At 44.8% G+C, this 10,410-nt stretch overlaps 1 protein-coding gene across 1 annotated transcript; it reads left to right on the plus strand.

The window, feature by feature from the left end:
• Positions 1-1,476: 1,476 nt before the first annotated feature.
• Positions 1,477-2,916, plus strand: SMIM26 (small integral membrane protein 26). Its single transcript, XM_027069497.2, has 2 exons — positions 1,477-1,738; positions 2,584-2,916. Exons 1-2 carry the CDS (start codon positions 1,621-1,623, stop codon positions 2,748-2,750), a joined length of 285 nt encoding a protein of 94 aa, XP_026925298.1. The 5' UTR covers positions 1,477-1,620; the 3' UTR covers positions 2,751-2,916.
• Positions 2,917-10,410: the final 7,494 nt, after the last annotated feature.

Consider the following 10,410-nt stretch of genomic DNA (forward strand, 5'->3'; position numbering starts at 1 on the left):
AACAAATTTTAACAAACTCTTAACAAAAGATACACAAATGGCCAAGACGCTCAGGGACATCATTAATCATCACAGAAATGCAAATTAAAACCACAAGACACCATCACACACCTATTAGAATGACTAGAATTTACATCTTACGTGTAAGGATTTTTAGTAGGGTTGTCTTTTTGTAATCGAGTTGTAAGTTGTCCTTATGTATTCTGGATACAAGTCCTTGGTCAAATATAGGTATCTGAATAATTAATTTGTGGTTTGTTTCATTTTCTTAACTGTGACTTTTGAAAAGCAAAAGCTTTAATTTTGAAAACATCCAATTTACCAATATTTGAGGGTTTTTTTGTTTTAAGTTTACTTACCTCTTTTGAGAGAGAGCAGGACGGGCAGAGAGAGACAGGGAGAGACAGAGAGACAGCATCCCAAGCAGGCTCTGCACTGTCAATGCAGAGCCCAGAGCCGGGCTCGAACTCACAAATCCAGATGGTGACCTGACGGGAAACCAAGAGTCCCACACTTAACAGACTGAGCCACCCAGGTGCCTCTACCAATATTTGGTTTTATGGATCATGTTTTCTGTATTATACAAAATCTTTACCTATCCCAAGGTGGCAAATTTTCTCCTGTCTTTTCTTCTGGGTTTGTAGTTTTAGCTTTTACATTTAAGCCTATGGTCCACTTAGAGTTAATTTTTTGTGTATGGCAAAGCAATTTCTGAAGGGTGGAAGAAGATCCTCGAAGGATACCAGATACTAAAGAAGATTATGTTTTTGAAGCCTTGAAAGAAGCAGGTGGGGTCAGTGGTGTCAAATGCTTTAGAAGGCAAATTTGATTATGGCTGAAAAGTAGTTACTGGATATGGCAATTTACTGAACGGCCACTCTGTGCCAAGCACATCGCTTTTGCTCTCAAGTTGTTTGGTCTGTCGGAGTGGGGGTAGATTATGCTTTGAAGAAATGTATGGGTAAGAGAAAAGTTGAAGGTGGACATAGTGGAAGATGTTTTGTTTTTGAGATGTGGGTAGTGTAATTGATGGGAAAGACCCTGAAAAGGCTGTAGAGAATAGGACCCAGGTCCTGAATTCAAGCCCCACGTTGGGCGTGGAGCCTCCTTAAAAAAAAAAAAAAAAAAAAGAATTGGACCCAGAGCCCAGTGGAGGGATTAGCTTTGACAAGGAGGGACCCAAGGCTCACCCAGATTGGGTTCCAGAAAGGAAAATGGAGAAGAGTTGGGTTGGAAGACAGGTATTCCCGCATATCTGAGAGCTGGAGGAGTGAAATTAATCTAAACAATTACCATCTGAATCCTGAGTAACGCAGGTGTTACAATTTTCCACGCGAGAAGTTTGGTCCGAGAAATTGTCATTTGGTCCCCATCACGTGGTATGCGAGGCAGTGGGTGCACAACACAGCACGGAAGCCGCTTAGACCCCACAACTCAGAGTCCAATCCCCGGCGCGACTCTCGGGACTACACGCTCCCGGATGCATCGGGGCCAACGCAAGAAGCGGCCTCCCAGAGTCGACTCTCGATTGGAGGCGGTGGCGGGGGCTGTGACGCGCCGACTGGAAGGCCCGCCTCCGCTCCGAGCTTCCCAGGATCAAAATCTTCTCCGAGTACCGCCATGCGTCCGGACCAGGCCACGTCCTGGTACCGGCGGATGTCCGCCGTCTACGCGCTGGGCGCCTGGACCCTGCTAGGCTCCTTGATTTTTTTAGGCCGGAAAAAGAGCAAAGTACCAGGTACGGTTCTCCGGCAGCCTTCGGTGAGGCGTCCCCAGGGGGTTATATAAGCGGTTTAGCTGTGCCGCAAGCACTGGGTTTATTCTGCAAAACCAGTGGGAACGATTGCTTAGAGCCATTCGTTATAATGGAATCTACCCGGAACTACTTTTTAAGTCCCCCTGCCTACGTCTTGTTGATGGAGGCCGTTTTTACACTTAGAATTTGAAGAATCTATTTAAGGCCCCAGAGGGAATGTCAAAGACCCTGGACGGTGACTAAAGAGGTGATGCCTCGGTTACATTAGCCCCCGTTGTAGTTGGCGAGCAAACACTTCAGCACCCCCGCCAGCCGAGTACTAAAACCTTCCCAGTTACTGGGCGGAAAAGGAAATCCCTGAGCCTTCAGAAATATGCTGGAAATCTGTAGATATCTGTAAGACTTGCTGGTTGCCTGGGGCTGAAGGGAAGGGGGGGCGGGGCTTGCCAAACGGAATGGGGTTTCTTTTTGTGAATGAAAGCCATTTAGTGGTACATTTCAAAGGAGTTAATTGTACGATATGTTAAGTATATCTGGATAAAGCTGTTAGGTGATAACTGCTGAAGATTACATTGGTGATCACGATTATCAGTGGCCTGAGAATACTAGTGTCCAGTATTGAGCATTTGAAAACATTGCAGTGTCTGTAGTGCTCATGTCATATTTATTTTTTCCTTTTACAGAAAGGAAATACAGTGTCAGAAATCTGATGGGGGTGGGGGTAGTTCTCACCTCAGTTTATTTGATTTCTGAGGCTTGACTAATAATTTTAAGGACGGATTGCTGTCTTAAAAGTTCATCATTCAGGTGTTCCATTTTTTTGAAAGGCAATGAAGTAGAGCAAAAGGATGTCGCAAGAAATGAAATGCTCGAGCCGCCGAAAGGGTTTTACGTGGAAACAATTGTCACATATAAAGAAGATTTTGTTCCAGTCACTGACAGGATCCTCAACTTTTGGAAATCATGGACTGGTGGCCCTGGACCAGAATCCTGATTAACTGCTGAAAGCTGAAAACCGGGACTGGGTTCAGCATATACATTTGATGGATGCCTTAATTTCCAGTTTATGTTTGTGAAAAGTGTATCCATTTAATTTAAATTTTGCTGTGAAATATAATCACTAGTAATATGCAATAAATATTTCCTTGAAGAAAAGTAAACTCGCATATATGAGGTGTCCCTCAATACATGAATGAAAGGTTGAACTGAAATTTCACATTGAGCTTCCATAAGCTCAGTTTTCTGAAACTAGTTCATGTAACTTTGTATTTCTTTCATGTTGCTGGAAGACATGGCTTTAGGGGTCCCTTTAAGGTTATATTCAGCAAGTCCCCACCTACGTTTAGGGATTTATAGAAACACTTTGGGTACTATTGAGTACTTGGTAAGTGTGTTATAAATTAGATTTTAGGGGCACCTGGGTCGTTCAGTCAGTTAAGCATCTGACTCTTGATTTCGGCTCAGGTCATGATCTCACGGTTCTTGAGATTGTTCCCCGCATCAGGCTCTGCTGACAGTGCGAAGCCTGCTTGGGATTCTCTCTCCCTCTCTCTATGCCCCTCCCCTGCCTCTCAAAATAAATGAATAAATAAACTTAAAAAAATTAAAAATAAATCTGTTTTGTGCAGTGATACTTAACTGATAGCATCACATGCCTGGGCCCTAGCTGCAAAGGAGGCTGGGAAAGTGAATTTCTGGCTTCTGTACTAGGGATTCATGGACTTTTAAGGGAGGAAGTTCAGGGCACTTGGGTGGCTCAGTCACTTAAGCATCCAACTCTTGGTATGGACTCAGATCATGATCTTGCGGTCGTGAGATTGAGCCTCACATTGGGCTCTGCCCTGAGCTCTCAGCCTAGAGCTTGCTTTGGATTCTCTCTCTGTCTCTCTGCCCCTTCCCCACTTATGTGCTATCGCTCTCTCTCTCGCTTGTTCTCTCTCTCTCTCATAATAAATAAACATTTAAAGAAATATTTTTTACAGGGGGAAGTTCTCCAGATATGCAAAGGATGTTCAAAAAATTCTAGGCAAGCAGATACCATGACAAATGTCCACTCCAGGCAGTAAGCCAGACTTTTTTTTTTTAATGTTTATTTATTTTTGAGAGAGACAGAGTGTGAGCAGGGGAGGGGCAGAAAGAGAGGGAGACACAGAACCCGAAGCAAGCTCCAGGCTCTGAGCTGTTAGCACAGAGCCTGACATGGGGCCCAAACCCAGGAACTGCAAGATCATGACCTGAACTGAAGTTGGATGCTTAACCAACTGAGCCAGCCAGGTGCCCCAGACTTTTATCGGGAAGTACCAAAATGCCAGCATTTGTATGTAGATCATTTTCCCCAGAGAATTTCCTCTAGTTTCCTACTTGCAGGTAGACACCTGGCTGTAGGAATTCTGGGAGCTGGATGGGGGAGGGGCTTAGGGTATTTGGTTAGAATATATATTTCCATGTAGTCCAGTGCTCTGTCCTCTGGCTGCTACCATGAGTATCCCCAAGCAGAAACCCCAACTCTCCTGAATAAAGGGCAGGGATGTTACTGGCTCTGAAGTGGTGGTGGGCACCTCGGGGTCCAGCTGCTTATACAGACCCATGCATCCTTCTGTTTTCAGCCCTCCCTCTCCACCTCTACCTCCAGTGTTCTGCTGCCCCCAGTTACTGAGATCTTTCCAGTTTCTGTGAGGCTAAATATCTGGCTTCTTATCAGTGTTCTCTTTGCAGGTCCTGGCAAAGATTCTTTGCTTGACAAAGCTTAAGTTGGGCTCCTGAAACTTCTCCAAGGCCCCTCTGTGCATTTCCTTGTTAAATCCTGCTCTAGCAAGAACCCTGCTAAGTCATTTTAACTAGAACTCTCCACACTTAATACCTGATCACCTTGATATCTGATCAGGTTCCTCATCCTCCACCATCCGTCTGGTGATGCCTGAACAGCCTAGCCTGTCTTCAGCAAGGATCCCGTTAGGTCAGCTTAACCAACCAGAACCTCCTTGTTGCTGATGTTTCCTTCTGGTAATTTCCCATCCACTGACTCCCACTCTGCTCCTTGACTGGAAATTCCCAATTGCCTATGCTGTATTCAGAGTTGAGCCCCCTCTCTCTCCCTGCCCTGAATAAAGTCTGCCTTACTGTATTTTAACAAGGGTAATTGAATATTTTTTTCTTTAACAGCGCTAAGGATTCTGGTTCTTCCCCTCCATTATGTGGCTCCTAGTTTCATCAAAGTGGAAGTTTGTGTTTACCCATGAGAAGATTTTTAGTGTCAGCTCTACTCAAAAAATTTAAAAGCTTTCATAGATAGATGATAGATATATCTGCTTACATTTTCTTCTTGTTTAAAACACTTCAACCCCAACTGCTTGTGCTAAGACCATGTTCTTCCTCCACAACACTTCTCTTTTTTACATTTTTTATGTCTTTATTTTATTTTGAGAGAGAGACAGAGTATGAGTGGGGGTAGGGGCAGAGAGAGAGGGAGACAGAATCCGAAGCAGGCGCCAGGCTCTGCGCTGTCAGCACAGAGCCCGACGCAGGGCTTGAACTCAGACTGTGAGATCATGACCTGAGCCGAAGTCAGGCGCTTAACAGACTGAGCCACCCAGGCACCCCACAACACTTCTAACCAACTAGTAAAACAGAACAAATTGTGGCTCCAAACAGCTTGGAGCCACAGTGATTCCTACAGTTTAGCCAAATTGTGGCCTAAATAGACCTTTGTGGACTAATCTAACAACTAAATATAATTTATAATGTTTCTCTGGGAAGAAGTTTTAAGAATTCCAAACATCCATGTTGCAAATGCAACTTAAATGTACGTTCAGAAGTTGGGAACTGCCTGTTGGAGAAAAGTTTGCAGGTTTGGAAACGAGCTTCCTTAAATTCAGAGGTCTGGCAGTATTGACTGAGTAACTTTTCTTTTTTTAAAAGATAGGCTTTATAGAAAGTGGGGGTTGCTTTTTGCTGCTAGTAACCGTGGCCTGACCACAGCAGCTTACATTCATAAGGGTTTGTTCTCATAGGAGCATCCAGCAGTAGGCTGTCCAGGGCTGGTAGAAGGGATTCATGGAATCATCTGGGGCCCAGGATCCTTCTGTCCTTCTGATTCTCCATTCATAGAAAGTGGTTTCCATCCTCTCCTTCACAGGATGGCTGCTGAAGACTCCACACTCCCGGACAGGAGGGAATGGAGCGCTGCAAAGGGACATGGTAGCTGCCTGCCGTCTCTTACCTGAGCATTCCTTGAGTCCCACCTGACAACTTCCGCTTACATCTCATTGGCCACCCTGAGCTGATGGGAGTTGGCGGTGCACTTGTGTAACTGGGCATATTGCTCTTCTGTTGCTAAGGTAGACAGGGAGAACAGATTTGGGGTGGCAACTTGGCAATCTGCCTTGGAGTCCCCGAGGAGGCCTTTCATCTGTGTCCTTTATAAGCGTGTAACCTAGCTGTGCAGAAGAGTCGAGAGAGCAGTCCTACACGGCTATCCTTAAAGAGACCAGCCAGCCAGGTAGGTCCTCGGCTGGCATCCAGGGACTTGGATTTCCTCCGAGTTTCTACCATTCTCTGACTGATAAGACTGGCTCCCTGTTGCTAAACTGTGCAAACAATGTGGTGCTTTGCGGAATACCTTCCTTTCCATTTGAGAATCTGGGAATTTGGTGCATGCTAGACAGAAGTGTGGTGTCTAAATGGGGTGTCTCTTGATCGGATGGGTGCCCCCAAATGTGGGACGACGATCAGGTGCAAGTCGGTGATGCTCGAGGTGAAAGAGTTCACCTGAGGCAGAACAAAGGGGATAGAAGTTAACTGAATACACCGCCAGGGAGCGGCGGGCTGGATAGCAGAGGAGAGGCTGTCTGCAACGAGGCAGTGGGTTAGAGCTGTTTTTAAAGGGAGAAGAAGAGGAGATACGGCAATGTATGGAATTCTCCCTTTTCTGGTAACTGCCTACTTGTAAGTAGTCCACTGGTCATTTAGGGTCTGTGGATATTTTGAGGTGGGTCACCTGAAGGGCCTGTCTGTATTCAGCCAGGTGGTCGCTGTGGGCCCTTTCCACATTCCATTGCTCAAGCCTGTTTTCCTAAAAGCAGCCTCTACAAGAAGGTACCTACATCAACAGTCCCCGGTCAAAACTGTGGGCACGGAGTCTCTAACGAGCTTCCTGGTAAACACTTTGGAAATGTCACATGATGCCAGAGGAATCCAGCACCGGAAAACTGTACTGGAAGAAGAGTCTGGAAGATTGGGCCTGGTTCCCTCTGGACTTTGCCCCACATGCCTTTTTCCTTTGCAGATTTTGCTTTGTATCTTTTCACTGTAAGTCGTCATAGCCATGAGTACGACTATCTGCTGAGTCCTGGGAGTCCTGTTAGGGAATCACCAAACCTGGGGGTGGTCCTGTGGACCCTGCGCACACTACCCATGCAAAGTCCATCTAGATACGGAAGGATGGCTATTCTAAAGTTGAGGATTGTCAAAATACACTTTTCAAGGGGCACCTGGCTGGCTTATACAGTAGACCCCACAACTCTTGATTTTGGGGTTGTGAGTTCAAGCCCTACATTGGGCTTAGAGATTACTTAAAAATAAAATCATATATATATATGTGTGTGTGTGTGTGTGTGTGTGTATACATATACATATATATATATATATATATATATAGTTTTCAAAAAATTAAAAACATGAATCTAATATAAAACCAGATGAGCAAATATCAAAGACTTGTTCAACTACTCAATGAAAAAAACAGTAGGATGATAAAGCTAGTTCAAGGAGCATAGGGGAACAGGGATAATTTAGGCATTGGAGAAAAATGTTAGAATAAGGTTTCTGGTTAATATTCTACAGGGTGGTAAATACCTATATTTAGGGGTTTTGTTTGTTTGTTTCCTTGACAGGAATCACTTTTATCCTCATTGGTCAAAAATCTACAAGTTGATGTGTAACCTTTTAATCATAGGTAAATGATGGGTCAAACAAAGGTACATTCCCCTAGATAATTAAGGAACTTTTGAGTGGGCCTGTAAAAAATCTTTGAGTGGAACCTAATTCCAATTGTGTGTCGAGGGGGGAGGTTCCCCACACCAAAGCAATTCTTGGACACTAGCTGTGGGTCCTACAGTTCAACTCCACTCTGACACTATTTACCCAGAGAGAGCATCAGATCCCACAGATCAAGGGCTCCATCCTGCAAGACTGTCACTTCCCCCCCAGATGCCAGTCACAGCCCAAGTCCTTCTCACCTGTGCTTCTGCCTGTGGCAGTACACTTCCAACTCTCTCTTTGGACTTCAGACACCAGTCTCAAGTCCAGGTTGTTACCTATATTTTGACCCACCGGCTATATATAGATCAGAGATTCCCATGACCCCCTCCTTGGGTTCCATTAATGTGCTAGAGCAGCTCACAGAAACTCAGGGAAACATTTTACTGACTAGGTGAGTGGCTTAGTATGAAGGGAAGTAACTCAGGAAATGTACATTTATTCCAATCAACCATCTAATGTTTAAAATTTTTTTTTAACGTTTATTTATTTTTGAGACAGAGAGAGACAGAGCATGAACGGGGGAGGGGCAGAGAGAGAGGGAGACACAGAATCAGAAGCAGGCTCCAGGCTCTGAGCCATCAGCCCAGAGCCCGAGGCGGGGCTTGAACTCACGGACCGCGAGATCGTGACCTGAACTGAAGTCGGAAGCTTAACCGACTGAGCCACCCAGGTGCCCCAACCATCTAATGTTTTAGATGGAAGCACAGGGCCAGGTGTGGGGAAAGGGAGCAGAGCTTCCATGTTCTCTCCGAGCACATGTCTCTCCAATATCCATGCATTTACCAATGTGGAAGCTTTCCAAACCCCATCCTTTTAGGGTTTTATGGAGGCTTCATTACATAGGTATGACTGATTAAATCCTGGGCCATTGTCAATGGAACCATATCTCCAGCCCCTTTACTCTCCCCAGAGGTTGGGGGTGAGACTAAAAGTTCTAACCCTGTAATCACATGATTGGATCTCCTGACAACCAGGCCTCATCTTTAGGTGGAGTCCAAAAATCACCTCATTAATGTAACAAAAGACACATTTATCACTGTCATCACTTAGGAAATTCCAAGGATTTTAGGAGCTCTGTACCAGGAATAAAAGAAGACCAAATATATATTTCTTATTATAAATCACCATATCACAGATTATTAAACACATTAAAAGCACTTGCTAGGGGCACCTGGGTGGCTCAGTCGAGTGACTTCGGCTCAGGGTCATGATCTCACCGTTCATGAGTTGGAACCCTGCGTTGGGCTCTCTGCTGACAGCTCAGAGCCTGGAGCCCACTTTGGAATCTCTGTCTCCCTCTCTCTCTGCTCCTTCCCTGCTCGCACTCTGTCTCCTTCTCTCTTGAAAATAAATAAACATTAAAAAAAAAAATTTAAAAAGTACTTGCTACCTTCTTTTCGCCTGATACTCCAAGTTTAGGATAATTTTTCTTTACAGCATCCTGACAGCACTCAGTCATTGGCAGTGTCAGGACTCAGGGGCTCAGTTTCCAGCCCTGCCTGGTAATTGCTGCCTCACCAAACACCACAGGTGAGTTGAGGGTCACATCCAAGGTAAGGAAGTAATTTGAGAGGATTTTGTGGAAGGGATCAGATAGGCAGGGCTGAGATGTAAGGGAGATGATTCATTTTCAGAAATACCAAATAAAAGCTATGCTGTCTAATTAATAATAGGTTTACAACCTATTGGAAATATGTACAACCCCCCCCCCCCCCCAATGGAGTCCCAAACCTTTAGACACTTCACTTCCAGGTTCTTCTTCCCGTTTCCCTTTTGTGGGCTTATTTTTGCTGGCTTTGCAATGAGCATGCGCCAAAGAACAAAGGGAGGAGGGACTGAAAGTCTCTACATCACCTCAGGGAATGTACATTTGTTCCAGTTGGACTACTTTTTGCCTTACATGCACATGAGCAACATCTGGGTAAGGCTGTAACCTCTGTAGTACTCAGCCAATAAGGAACCAGGGGAGGGACTTGCATGCTAGGAGATAAATTGTCTGTTGTAACTGCCCGGGGTGTGCCTGTCCATCAGACACCTGCTCTTACAAGAATGTTGATTAAAGCCTCACTTCACCATGCTGAGTCTCCGTGTCTCTCCTTTGATTGGGTTGATGGGCTTATTTCTAACAGGGTCTTTCTGGTGATAGCGTATCAGCCCTAACAGGGCTATCTTGCCATGTTTATGTATTTTTTCTGTCACAGATTCAGCATATGTCAAAATGAACATGAGACTCTCCTGACCTTTGTCTATTTTCAGAGAAGAAAATCATACCCAATTGTGTACTGATGGAACCAGAAATATATCTAAGTGGCAGAAGTCAAAGAAGCAACAGTTAAGGTTCTCCTAAGCCATCGAGATCCACCTACTGGGGCTGAAAAATAAGCTTTTGGGGGGACACTGTGCTCCAGAGTGCTCTAGCATGCAGAGTGTTGGGCTTTAAACACTCAGGGGAGCTCTGCTTTACCCTGAATTAGACTTTTATTCAAACTTTTTTTTTTTTTTTGAGAGAGAGAGAACGCAAGATGGGGAGAGAGGCAGAGGAACACAGAGAATCTTAAGCACTGAATTAGAGTTTTTAAGATTAATTACATGATCTATCATCATTTCCAAAACGA

Source organism: Acinonyx jubatus, chromosome A3 (assembly GCF_027475565.1).
Source record: "Acinonyx jubatus isolate Ajub_Pintada_27869175 chromosome A3, VMU_Ajub_asm_v1.0, whole genome shotgun sequence".
Lineage (NCBI taxonomy): Eukaryota > Metazoa > Chordata > Mammalia > Carnivora > Felidae > Acinonyx > Acinonyx jubatus.